Genomic DNA, 14143 nt, shown 5'->3' with positions numbered 1-14143 from the left:
TCCCGTTGGTTGATTCATAAAAAACATCACGAAAATACGGCCACAATGATCCATCTCTCCTTTATCATATATGTCCATTCTTGCAATTACCAATAACTAAACCTTGCTTCTTCACAAATCAAAATATGATCTGAGTAATCAAACCCCAAATCAAACAAGGAATTTTAATAACCACCCACGATTGCCATTTCCGAATTTACTAACATCTTTTTCAAATCTCTAAGCCCATCTCCACTTCAGATCACACAAACTACTCTAAGCCAATTCACTTTCATCGGAGCTCCAACTAGTTAAGCTCATTCACTTTCATCCTCCTCACTCTGTTTCTTCTTCAAATTTAACTTCAAGAGCCCTTGCTCCATTACAAAGAAATGGCCTCTTCGAACAAACTGTCACTCGAGTTCAACAGTAAATGGGAAGAGAATGGAAAATAACTAGAATGTACTAAATTTTAGAGATGAGTTGTTGACCTAGGAATCGCTTGCCTACAATCGGAACTCGGTGTTTAAACTGTTTGTCAAATTAGTCTTTGCAAAATGTTTTCGTATAAATCAGGTCAGACGGGAGATCAACTACACTGAAGCAATTGCCAAGCAGGGTTGTTCTCAAGTTGAAGAATTAGATTTTGTGATAACCCTCCAGAGGATTAAATTACTCCTTCGTAATGATAAGCCAATGTACTTTTTTTTATCGGACTATAAGCACTAAAACTGATATATCCTCTTTTAACCGAAAAATAAATAAATAAAATTTATGCTAATTTGTAATCACTCCTGTGGGCAATATAATTGATAAACCTTTGTGCCTGAACAGAACATAATACCTCATGCTTACGCAGCCGAAGCCTATTCAAATGTCTTTAACACTTATTTGCCCTTAAGAGCTCAGCAAGTTCATCTGGTAGACCGAGTAAACAGGAGGGGAAGAAAGAAGACTGGATCTTGTAAATTGCAGAGAATAGAGTCACAGAAGCAAGGTGAATATGCGAAAGAGGCCCACTTCCTCACTATATAACTCAATATAATTAATATAACTTTCGTATAAAAGGGCCGACTATCAATGTCTTTTGAGTGAACAAAATTGCTTGTTAGCAAAGATCATTTCATTTTCTTTATTTTGAAGTGCAGTTCATCCCTTCCTCTTTACCTTATTTTTCTTCTTACCCTTTGTAGACTTGGACGTTATATAACTTGTTTGACAAGCTTTGATCACACAACGAACATGAATATCATCTTTCGGGATTTTATTAAGCAGAATCTTTGCAGATTTTTGGTCCCCTGAAGCTAAAAGAACTTGATACATCCTGCAAGCATTCCAATAATGGATACATTAAATATTTAGGCAATCAGACTCATTCCTTTTTATTTTTTTCAATAGGCAACTAACACACCCAGGCTTTAGAATATGCCATTTAGTCCAAAAATCATTAGGAACTACTCCCAAAAATCAAGGTACTGAAGGTAGAGGACCACCTAAAGCAACCATGTAATGTAGAAGAAATAAGCATATCAGTACTCACCTTAGAAAACTGAGGATGTTATAAGGAAGTCCAGCAGCTTGATATTCTTTCCAAATCAGAAGAGAACTCTGCAAATCTTTGGCATTGACACAAGCATTGAGAAGAAAATCAAGACATTTTCGGGAAGGAGAGAGGCAAAGTTCATCCTTGATGACTTGAAGCAAGTCCAGTCCAATCTGCAAATGCGTAAACTCTGACCCTCCAACTTGGGAAAATACCTACACATTCATGACAGCAAAACAACAAAAAATTAAGGTCCATGCCATCTGTCCGTGTAACATCATAATGAAGACTACCATCTTTCACATATCAGAAGTCTGAAAGAGTAGCAAAAGCACAGCTACTCTAACAATCAAATCTGAGACTCTCAAGGCAAAAGATTGAAATAGATAGATGCATATTGCGCACACCGCCCTGGGGGGGGGGGGGGGGGGTGTCCATACTGTGTAATGGAAGTAAGGAGGCAAACCTCATCAAAAAGAACTTCCATGGCCATTTCATCATTACAGAAAATATCCTTCAGTTGCTTGAGCAAATCAACAGCAGAACTGAATCAAAGAAAGAATGAATATAAGCAACCTGAAACATGTATGTTAAGAATCTTCCAACAAAATAAAAGGTACAGTTTCAGCAGACCTTAAATGCTTATATCGTACACAATATAAAATAAGTCTGCAGCAACCATCCACCCAATAGTCTACATCTTTTAATTCCTTGAGTAGCTGAAGCAATCTACTCAACTCTCCATCAGATTGAAGATGCTCCTATGGGATAAGTAAAAACCAGTCATTGTTTGTACAAGAGAAAGAATACAATCATTGGTTGAAGAACTTACCATAAGACTTATAACAGCCTTTGGTTCCAAATTGGATCCAGATTGCTTGATTTCTTCATATATATCAAGGGCATCAGACATTTGCCCATGTGACGCAAGAGCTGACACAAGGACACTCTTGATTTCATTTAGGTTTTTAACTGGAATTCCTTTATCTGAGACTACCTGCAACATTGGAGCATCAAGAAATAAAACATCAGCAATCAAAACATTTACAAATATCATCCACATATATTACACTTGCAAAATTTCAAAGGAGAAAAAAGAAAGGGGGGGGGGGGGGGGGGGGAAGTAGATGTCTTCTGTAATGCTTAAAAGGGGAAAAAGTATGTGATTAAATTATAAGGGTATATAATTTTTCAATGTTTTCCTCAAAAAATTGAAAATTAAATTAAAATAAGATTTCAACTTTTTTAGGAATTTCAGAGTAAAAAATTCCCATACTTAGGGTGCCTAAGAGCCAGCTACATTTGCCCAATGAAAACATATTCAAGCTTAGCTCCTTCTTGTCTAAGTTTATGACTCTCATGATCATCTTCACTCTGATGAATAGAGTTGGAATCAATATAACGCAGATAACTCATATATGTAATGAATTTCTCACTTTTTAAGGTACATTCCACATTACATATTAAGTCTTTTTTACTAATAGAAGTATTACATCCACAATATTTTCACAACAAATCATAGGTGGTAAGTTATTATTGGTTCTAATTTGAATCTATAACTTAAATTACTTTTTCACCCACTTATAACAACCAAAAACAACTTGCCACTTAAGATTTGTTGTGAAAGTGTTGTGGACATAGCATTTCTCTTTTACTAATAGACTGATAAACTACATTACAAGCAACTTGCCACATCTACAAATACCTGTTTTGCCTTCTCAAACTGTCCACAATTTGCATATGCATTTATAAGTGCCATGAAAATCTGCCTCGTGACTTGAACTCCAGAATGCTTCAGTTCTTCGTAATACTACAAGCAGATAAATAGACCACAGAATGTTTAGCTTTCAGAAATTTAAAAAAACAGCAAAGTATCATTTACATAACCCACCACCCCCCCACCCCCAAAAAGAAGAAACCCAAAAGGAAAAAATAGGCACGCACAAATATGCTGACATGCACAAAAAAAGAAGTTATTTAGCTATGCAAGAATTGTTCATAAATAACTGTAGTGAAGGGACTACCAACAGAAGCATCCAAAAATATGAGATGGTTCATAAAATGTTGGTGGCATAAAGCACCATAAAATTGCACCCAATCACATTATCTATACATGTTAATCAACCAAAAAGTAACATTATATGGAAACATATAAAAAAAAAGAAAACATAAATATGATTTAGTTTGTGTTTTTTGTGTGCATGTGTGTATTATTAGTCAATACTACTCATGTTTTAAAAACAAAGAAAAGGAAAGGCAGATTTTTGTGGGCTGCAGACTCACAGTAAGCTTTTGGACATGAATATTGCATTAAAGCCCATAAAATTTAATACAATGGAATGGGGAGGTCTGTACGTTATCTAGCAGCGACTTAAACATGAAACCTTGACCAAAACATAAATTTCAAACTACCTTGATAATATCTTCTTCGCGGTCACAGTTGCTTATCAGATAACTGAATGTCTGTGAATCAGGTTTTACATCTGCAAGTTCCATTTTTCTGAGAACCATCAATGCTCCATATGTGTTCTTCTGCAAAGTGTTTAGCAAACAAGTAAGACCAAGAAATCTTGAATGCAGAAACCATATTAATATAAAGCTTGAAAAGTCAATGGTGCATATAACATCATTATCATGATCTGCAGCCATACCCAGAGAATGCAATAATTAAAGATCATAAAATTACACAAATCATCTGTTAAAACTGTAATTGAGATTACCCATTATCTTAAATAAATTGTACCTTTTGAGTTTCTACAAATAACTCAGAGAGAAAAAGGCAATTTTCAAAGGACAACAGAAAATTTTGCAAAGCCAATACCAATATAAAGAAAAAAAAAAAAACAATGATAACAAAAAAACCTTCTTTATTTTTTTATAAATAATTATAACAAAAAAACTTGAACAACCCCACCCAACAATAAATTGGTAAAGCCAATGCATTATGCATATGTTAACTAAATCCCACGATTCTGGTCAGTTCAATCACAGTCAATGTTGACTGATTCACTGCTTTGGCCCCCTTGTGTCTCTCACTCTCTCTATAACAACAATTGACTGATTGGAATCAGTCACTATCAGTGAAATCAGAAAAGGATTTTAGTCCTTGCCTCATGGTCCTGCCAACATCAACATCCCTCAGAAAACAGTGCTAATCGGACCATCAAAGCTCAGAATTAGGCCAGCATCTCTTAATCCTACCATTGCTGCGATGGTCGGTCCTTGAAGACAGTAAGGAGTAAGGACCAAGTGGTGTTGGTCGTTGGAGTACCTCATGTAAGCCATGCTTGAACCCTAGGAAGCACGGACACTTTATGTAGGGTGCTGTACCCATGTCGTACCCATGTCATATCAATGTCATACCAGCCGTTTTATGTTATAATTTTTCAAAAATTGCTCATGTGACCATGCCATACCCGTGTCTATACCCGTACTTGTGTCCTTGTCCGTGCTTCCTAGCCTGAACCACTTCTCTCTCCTTAAGAACAGAATGACATCCCTTAGTGACCAAACCACCTTGCACCATGACATGCACACTAGCAACGCCACTTAACGATACGTTGGCAAAAATGACACTGGTGGCTCAAATTGATGATTTTCTTGTGGGGTATTTGGGTGTCCTCATTTAAATGTTGGAATCGCCATCATATCGTCTTGACATCATGGGTTTCTACCCACAATTTCATGTTAATGTGAAATCATAGACCCACTGTTTCACACTAATGCTAGATTAGGTGTTCAACTTGCAATTTCACTTGCTATCAAACTTGCCCTAATGGAAGCTCTAATTTAAAGTAAAATTTTTACAAATAGTTTATAAAAAAAAAGGTAATTACAGATAACCTTACGCTCATTTTAACCTTGTTTACCCATGGTTCAAAAGTTGGCACTTTTTTTCTACCTAAGGTAACCTCCGTTAGCCTTCCATAACCTATCTCACTAATTTTACAGTTAAAAAATTCTTTTGAAAAAAAACAACCAGAAAAAACAAGATCAAAGATGGTATTTGTAAAAATGTCCAAGCTTTGCCTCTCTATTCCTTGCATATGTACTAATGTATGTGCATACGTCAATTGTGTGTGCACTGATTGTTCAAACAGTTACTAGCTAGAGGTTCTACAATAGCATACTTGGCAATAATTTTCAACTAATCAATATTTACCAACAGAAGAGAAACTAATAAGCAGAAAACATAATGACTTATAATAGAGAACCCCAATGATGTTTTGGAAATCAAAATATCATAAAATAAAATTTGAAAAAAAAAAAAGAAAAAAAAAGGGAAACAAGAGCATCTCATTAAACTAAGAAACTTACCTCTCGAAAATAGCCAGCCATTATAGCATTGTACATGTTGGCTGTAGGTGTCAAATTCATTTTCTCCAAGTCCTTAAGCATGCCATATGCACCCTCAAACTGCATTGGAAAGAAAAAATAACAGAAATTTGCGGTGTGATACTACCATCAAACTACGTAACATATCCAAGTATAAACATTAGTTTGGAAAAATGCAACGAAGGGAAAATCAATGCATGAGTGTGCATGCACAATAAATAAAAACAAACAAACAAACAAACAAAAAACCAAGCAAAGACTTACATCTTTCATTCTCACGCATAAACTTATCATACTCCTGAAGGTTTCATTGTTTGGCGTCATGTCCTGGCGACAAATCACTGAATAGATTCGACGAACCTTGAGATTGATGTAATTCACCAGGGGGAAGGGAAAAACAGAAAACATATTAGTACTGACATACAGTAAAATAGAGTCAAAACAACAGTGAAGGTTAATAGCAAAAGCACATTAATAAATGATAACATAAAAGGTCTTTCTGAACATATAATCAACATCTGATAATCACTAGAAAGGAAAATATTAAACTTCTAACGTGATTGACACGCAAAACAAATCAAAAGAGGAAATAAATCTTTGAAACTTCATAATCTAAATCTTAATGCTTAAAAGACATAAAACCAAATACCATAGAACACCCAAAAATTATAAGCGGAATAGATGACAATGAAGTATAAAGTAGAAACAGAAAATTGCAAGAGAAAATAGGTTTAAGTCTATGTTCATCTTATGATTCTTGTCCATAATTATCACTATTAGTAATAAAGTTATTTTTTGGCCCTCTTCCTGGTAAAGAAATTATAATTAATGTCACCATTATGTATTTTGCATATGTTTAGAGTGGAATCAAACTTTCATTTTATCTGGGAGATGCAACACATATCCTAATTAACTATTTGCAAAATTAACTATTTGCAAACTTAACTAATAGATGTCAAAAGGTTCAACAATTACAAAGAGGCAGGCACAACATAATGCCCAGCATTAAATTTTGTTTTTATTCAGCCAGTTTGGATTAACAAATCTCTTCACCATTCATAAAAGTAATAAATTTTAAGTTCAAATTGACTCATCAAATTAATATAAATTCTAAGTTTAAATTGTTAGCATCAGCAAGTTGAGAAGAAAGCACAACAAATATCATATGAAATGGGGGAGATAAATGAAGTGATAAAACATACCAAATTAAACTCACAGCTCTCTTCAGTAGCATGTAAAATGGAGTGTAACACCTCAATTGATAAGGTCAACCCCACTTCACACATTTCGTCAACTAAATCAAGAGCAGCATGCACCTGAAATATTGTAATAAATAAACATATACCCAATTTCAAACATAGTCCAAACTAAAAATGGTCTAAAAAACACAAAATTATCTAGTGAAGTATACCAACCTGAAAACAAGAGGACTCATAGAAAAAATAGTATATGGACAAGAAACAAATTAGGGGTTCAACTTATTTTTTCTCCTTTTAGTCAACAGACCAATCATACCTTAAGTGAATCACTACAATATGTAATGAGCTCTGCATAGGATGAGGACGAAGGTGTCACTTCCAAATTTGCGTGGAAGTTTTTAAATTTTGAAATGACATCCTCAACCTTCAATATTCAATCAAACAAGTGAGAAAACAAAGTCAAAATGAGAAACAATGATAAACAATTGAGATTTATTGGAAATAATGATTATGCATAACAATATGGAAGAAAGTGCTCATTTAGTTGAAAATTTTAATAGAAAAATAGAAGCTGATAGTCATAAAGCAATTATATGGTTGAAAAATAGGCTAAAGGATATTTCAACAGAATGCACATTATTTTGGCTGGGGAGAGCTTCAATTTCATGTGTAGTTCAAGTGATGTGGGGATCAAGGAAATCTGACAAGTAGCAAGGCATATATTTTGTTTTATAACAATACGGCAAGATATAAACCATTCATTGAAAACGCCAATTCTCATAAGTTTTTACATTTTCTTTTTTTTTTCTTTATCTTCATTGTCAACCAGCTACAACTTCCATAGGTTCATACAAAAAAGGAGTTAGCATTATTCATTAAAGAGAAGACAATTAAAGATGTATTTCCTTGAGGTTCAGCTTCAACTAAATAAAGCCTAATTCCAACTGTATAGTTTTGGCTACAAGAATCCTTTTAACCATTCAGCTCTGTCCAGAGGCTATGCTCAGTTTCAGAAATCACAAATTATCCCTTTGCCAGGGCATCACATGCAGAAAGACAATGAGTAGACAGACCACCCTTTTCTCAATTAGGATTCTTTTTAAAATACAGTTTCCAATTTTAAAGAGGAAGGAAAGAATTAGGTACTATTAATCTGTTGAATTTACAATTCCAAATCCCTATTTTTTGAAAACATACAGGGTACAGGTATGCTAATGGGTTGTTTGGTCCTTGTTATGCTTCAAACAAAAAGCAATGAGCCATGGAAAACCTTTGTCTACATTTTCTCCTATAAAGCATATCACTGATGGACTTAGGCTTTTAATGTGGGTTATAGACATTAGCTTGCAACAACTTTAAGGGGATTAGACATCCTACCTTCATTGACATGGAAGGCATACTCTTCAGTCTTTGTATAAGATTCTTTTTTTTTTATAAATAACGTAAGAATATTATTAATAATAGAAAGATTGCCAAACCGAGTACATTGGGATGTACTATGGGGGCACAAATCAGGAAACAAAAGAACAGTCAAGAAAAAAAGAAAAGGAAGAACAAGAAAAATGAGAAAAAACCACACTCCATTCAAAGAGAGTGTATAAGAAAAAATACTTAATCTCCAGCAAAGAACGTTCACAACCCTCAAAGCTTCTAGCATTCCTTTCACGCCAAATGCACCAAATCAAGCAATGAGGCACTAATCTCCAAACATCAATATGACGATATCGCGCAAACTTTCCTTGCCAAGCCTCAAACAACTCAAGAACAGTATGAGGCATAACTAAACCATCATCTTAATTAAATTGGGGGAGGCTCCATAGATCCATTTCAACAAATCAAGGCATCATGTTTTTGTTTTTTCCTTTCCACCATTCTGTCCTACCTAAAATCATATTCTCAGTCACCTACTTGTTTAGCAAGACAAATTATTATCCAGGTAACTTTGCCCAAACCAGCATCATAGCTTCAACAGATCATGGTGAGAACTGAGAAGTCAGTAGTTAGAAAGCCTCTACAACCATCCAACCATTTTTGTCCAGCACATACTTATCTATTCATTATGGTCTCAGGAGGAAGAAGAATAAAAAATAATGATAATAATACTTTAGAGAGATCATCTCCAACGCTGTTGGTCAATAATTAAGCAAATGTAACTATGTAAGTCATTAGATATAACTAATATTTTAAGGTCTTGTAGGTACCTCACTTAAGAAACACTGCAATGATTTTAGGGTCATCACTTAGTGTAGTTTAGTGGTCAAAGGATTGCTTCAAAGAGAATCAAGAAGCAAAGTTACTAATAAACCATAAATTTCTAGCATGCCAACAAAAGAATTTGTCTGCTTTTTACATAAGTTGTCAGTGTGTATGCCTTCAATTCCAGATGTAAACAAAAGAAGTTTATTTTGTACATGAGTTGTGAGCGTGTATGCCTTCCATCCCTGATGTAAACAAAAGAATAATTTTAATTTTTACATGAGCTCCTAAACTACAACAGGTCCTGTGAAGTTGAGTAAAATGCCATTTCTAAAGTCTGTACCAACAAGAAAAGGGAACAAAGGAATGAAGAGACCACCAATACTATAAAGGGCCACATCACTCTTCCTCATTATTTATTTATTTTTAATAATATGCAATCAGGTTACTACCTACCCCAAATAGGATTTTCATCTCACCTTGTGCCTGAGGTACAAACTTTCCATGATTAAAAGTTATACTGAATTCACCATCAACCAATTTTGAGAAGTAGTCAAGATATCCATCCTCTTGTCCACGGAGAAGACCACAAGGGAATAGGAGGGTGGTTCCTCTTCCCCCAGTTTGGATGTATTTTTGGGGGCAGGAAGAGAGGATATGAAAAAATCGTTTGTTTTAATTCTTTCAATTTAGAGGAATTTGAACAAGGTGAATATCAGGTTCAATAATTTGTACTACCTCTTCCACAGTTGGACCCTGCCAATGCTTATAAATTTTTTTTATAGATACCGTTGCTTATCATTTATCTCTCTCTATTGTCAGTTTACTTGATACTTAAGCCATCCTTTGCTTTACATTCTACAACCAAACAAGGGTAGGAATATCAATAAAGCATCCAAAAAAGAAGAAGAAGAAATAACTTATACCCTCTCCTCTCTTCTCCTTTTCATCTTCCCTGTATCCTTTTCTATCCTCTCCCTCCAAACTCCCAAATATAGTTTTAAAGAAAACCTCTCTTCAATCTTCTCCCATCTTCCTATTAATTACCATTGAGTACAAAGATATGTTCTTACACTGGTTTAATATTTAAAAGAAAATAAACTAAAAATGATTCAGGATCGTACACCAACATACAATGCCGGTCAAGTTTCAAGTAACGTATTAGCAAGAACAGAATGAATTTTTTACAAAGAAGCAAACTGCATGTGAAGCAGAAATTGCCTCAGAAATTATGGCCACAAGAACATTACCAGTAGCATTCATGAGAAGTTCCTCACCGCTAAATTTGGAACGCTAACAACATAACTAGAGATGAAGTTTGAGATATTTTCTGCTTCATAATCTGCATTTATTAAGATAACCACATCAGGTTTTATAGATACAATGCCAAATCCTAGAAACTCTAATTTGTAAATAAAAAAATCTTAAGAAAAATACTTTTAAACATGAAAAATATTTGCAAAAATACAATATACGAATAACTTGGCTTGTCTCCCTTAATAATACTCAGTTTCCATTTGTTATCCCATCCAAAAAGCCCTTGAATAACAAAACTAATATCAGAGTCCCTAGAAAAATAATAACAATATTTAATGAACATACTGCAGTTTTTGAATGCCATAAGGAAGTTCTCAGTGGAAGACTCCAATGATAGCCTTCCTAATGATCTAAATATATTTGCTACAGAATTTGGTGATGAAAGTTTCATTATGTCGACAATTTCCAGCAGCTGCAAAAGCTCCTTCTTCCGGTCACTTTCACAAAGAGCTAACAAATAATTCTCTGCAACATGAGTTGAAGCTGATGAGGTTGAATAATACCAACAGAAAGAAGTTACTTTGTCATAAAAGGATCTTAAGTTAAACCGCAAAAAAGATCCATTTATTATACAAACATATGCACTGTTTTTAACAACCAATGCCAGACACAGTATTATAAACAGAATCTAACTTCATGTTTCAAATGTGTCATCCATAGATGTCAAACGTGAATTCCCACCAAGATTACAGACGCCACATTTGATGTGGGCTACAGAGGTAAACATAATTAGCAATTTCAAAACTTATAAAGTTATCTGCACTGTTTAGTAACTTTTACCTCTCTTAACCCTATCCAAATAATGTAAAATCCTAGAATTTCAAAAGGCGGATGCAACATAATTAAAAAAGACACCATTCAAGTCCATGGGCATCATTTGGATAGTAAACTTAACATGGTTGTATTCAAAAAGGATTCTACATGACCAAGATACAGCATCAAAGACCATATAAAAGGTGAATCTATTATCACCGCGCACCTTTAGCGTGATGGTCACCCCACAAGTACAAAATTCTCATGGGGTGGGTGAGGTGGGGGGCAAAAGTCGGGGTTCAAATCTCCAAGGAGACTCACACACATATACACTTAGATTAAACTAAAATAGAATTTCTATGTTGTATAAAAATATAAAAATAAAAAAGGTGAATCTATTCCACCTGCAATAAATATAATGGCAATCACAAAAGTTCTTACTTTGCTAGAATGCCACGGTGCAATGAAACAATAACTTTCAAATTATTTCTTTCATATTTCCTAGCAGTTATCTAAGAGTTAGAATGGTAAAATAAGAAAAGGCCTTAGTATAACCCTCATTTTTTAATGAGAGTTAGGCTTAAAAATGGGTTGCCACGTGGGACCCTATACCTCGTAAAGTGGAATTGTCTCCTCCATTATCAACTACAATGTATTTACAAAGCTCTTGAATCTTTTCTTCATTGTTGACTCCAATCCACAGCAGCATCTCATAGTAGCCTAATCTTGGAAGTGAACGTGGATTATCTTTTCCAATAACTCCACAGAAAAAATGAAATTCTTGTTCCATACCCATCTCAATTAAATACAGAAGAAATTGGCCATAAGTATCCTCTTCTATTTGGAAACCTTGTTCTCTCATTGATTCAAAAAGTCGAAAAGCCATGTGTATCTGTTCTAATGCAACATCTTCATCATTGCTTCTCCTGACCCTCTGTACGCATAGTCCTATTAATGCATTATATTCTTTGACACCAGTTTCTCGTCCCAATTTACCAAATACCTGTATGGTAGTCTCTGTTCCCAGTTTCTGCCCACACATTGAAATTAACCGGTTAAAACGATTCCCTTGGGAACTTTTGTAAACCCATTTTTGTTTCCGTTCACGAGATAATTCTTTCCTATGTAGTGATATATGATTGTGAGACAGGTTTGAAAACCATGGTATATTCAGCACTTTTTCTGCAATGTCTTCTCCATCATCAGCTCCCTGCAAATCAGGTGAACTTAACGATTCACCACCTGCAAAAGCAAATTACACAAAAAGAAAAAGGTGTCCCTCAGCCATTAACAATCAAAATCCAACTCAAAGAAAAGCTGAATATGAATGTAAGACTATTCACTATTTCAGTAGATGCAATACAATCGTCAAGATGTTTTACTGACATGCAACACCCGAGCAGATGACGACATCTGAAGGAAAACATTAAATGCAGCTAATCCACCCAAATAGGATGGCAGTCATAACGAAATTACCAAATTCTTTTCTTCTTCTACCTCCCGTAATTTTCAGGGAAGCAATTTAGAAATATACCACAATCACATGGAAATATTAACTCTCCCAGATTATTTCACGTTGTCAACCTACTAAAACTAGTACCCAAAAGAGAATTCATAATAAGCTCAACTTGTTTCCCTAGAAAATGGACATTCTTACTTACATTTTTAAGTTACACAGACACCCAATGGGTCTTAAACACACAACTTATTTAAACAAAAGAAGTACCATTTGACCATTTGAGCCATAGCTGAGTAAGTGAATTCCTCAAATAAAATAGCATAGCTACAACAGAGTACAAGTGGACAACTACCCAGGTCACGAAATCCTTATAAAAATTCAAACTTCCACTTTCAAAGTAATCCGTTATCTCAAAACCAAGGACCCCCAAAAATTTTAAAACTTTAAACAATTTAAAACTCTCAGAGTAAATTTCACAAACACATACCGGACAATATAGAAGATATCTCCCTAGATAACTGCTTCGTCGAGTCCTCTGCATTCAAACACGACAACAAACATAAAAACTCAGAGAGCAAATCACGAACTTTCTTTTCACTTCCCATCTCGTATTTTCTCAGTAACCAAACAAAAAGTAACGTTAAACATAATTACAAAAGATTATTTTTTTATAAAAAAAAAGTACCAGAATCAGAGAGAGGGTCAAGGTTGAGGATGGGAAGAGAGGAGGAGAAGGAGGTTTTGGTTGAGCGAGAGGAGGAGGAGGATTTGGGGGGCTTGACTTTGACGTAGCGTCGTTTGATGAAGTTGGAAATGGAGGCGGTGGGAGACGACGACGAGGTGTCGAGCGAGGAGACGAAGTGTTTGAGGGTAGCGTCTTGGGCGGGTGTAGAAAAAGAAGAAGAAGAAGAAGAAGTGGCGGCGGCGGCGGCGGTGATTTTGGTTTTGACGGCAGTACGAAATAGTGAGCTAAGGTTTTTGGCCTTGGAGGCGGGCATTGCATTGGAGACTCCAGGAGTAACGTTGCTCTCCGTTTCTTACTACTATCATCAAATCTATCTTTTATTTCCTTTTTTCTTTTTTCTTTTTTCTTTTTTTGAGAAACCTATCATCTAGTCTATCTATTTTGTCATAAAATCTTTTTGCGTTTTCCCTCTCTCTATATACTTTTGCCAATCATTTTTTTTTTTTTTCTGTTTCTTTTTTTGAGACAAACGATAGAAAAAAAATATATATATATATATATATATATTGATTTCTTTTTTTTCTATTTCTAATTTGTGCTTGGCCTGCAAGGATTTTTTTTTTTTTTTTTTTTTAAGTTTCTTAAGTAATGAAGTGTCTACGCATTCCTTACATACA

General features: G+C 34.8%; 1 protein-coding gene across 1 annotated transcript; it reads right to left on the bottom strand.

The window, feature by feature from the left end:
• Positions 1–790: 790 nt before the first annotated feature.
• Positions 791–13914, bottom strand: LOC142640681 (pentatricopeptide repeat-containing protein At4g04790, mitochondrial-like). Its single transcript, XM_075814885.1, has 16 exons — positions 13467–13914; positions 13269–13316; positions 11935–12564; positions 10855–11034; positions 10530–10594; positions 7373–7480; positions 7060–7173; positions 6122–6217; positions 5840–5938; positions 3935–4054; positions 3228–3332; positions 2355–2519; positions 2156–2283; positions 1989–2067; positions 1520–1737; positions 791–1303 (listed from the first exon to the last, which is right to left on the bottom strand). The coding sequence occupies exons 1-16, from the start codon at positions 13777–13779 to the stop codon at positions 1129–1131; spliced, it is 2643 nt and encodes an 880-aa protein (XP_075671000.1). The 5' UTR covers positions 13780–13914; the 3' UTR covers positions 791–1128.
• Between the last annotated feature and the right edge of the window lie 229 nt (positions 13915–14143).

This window comes from Castanea sativa, chromosome 6, assembly GCF_040712315.1.
Source record: "Castanea sativa cultivar Marrone di Chiusa Pesio chromosome 6, ASM4071231v1".
In the NCBI taxonomy this organism is placed as follows: Eukaryota; Viridiplantae; Streptophyta; class Magnoliopsida; order Fagales; family Fagaceae; genus Castanea; species Castanea sativa.
This window is presented reverse-complemented; position numbering and strand designations above follow the sequence as displayed.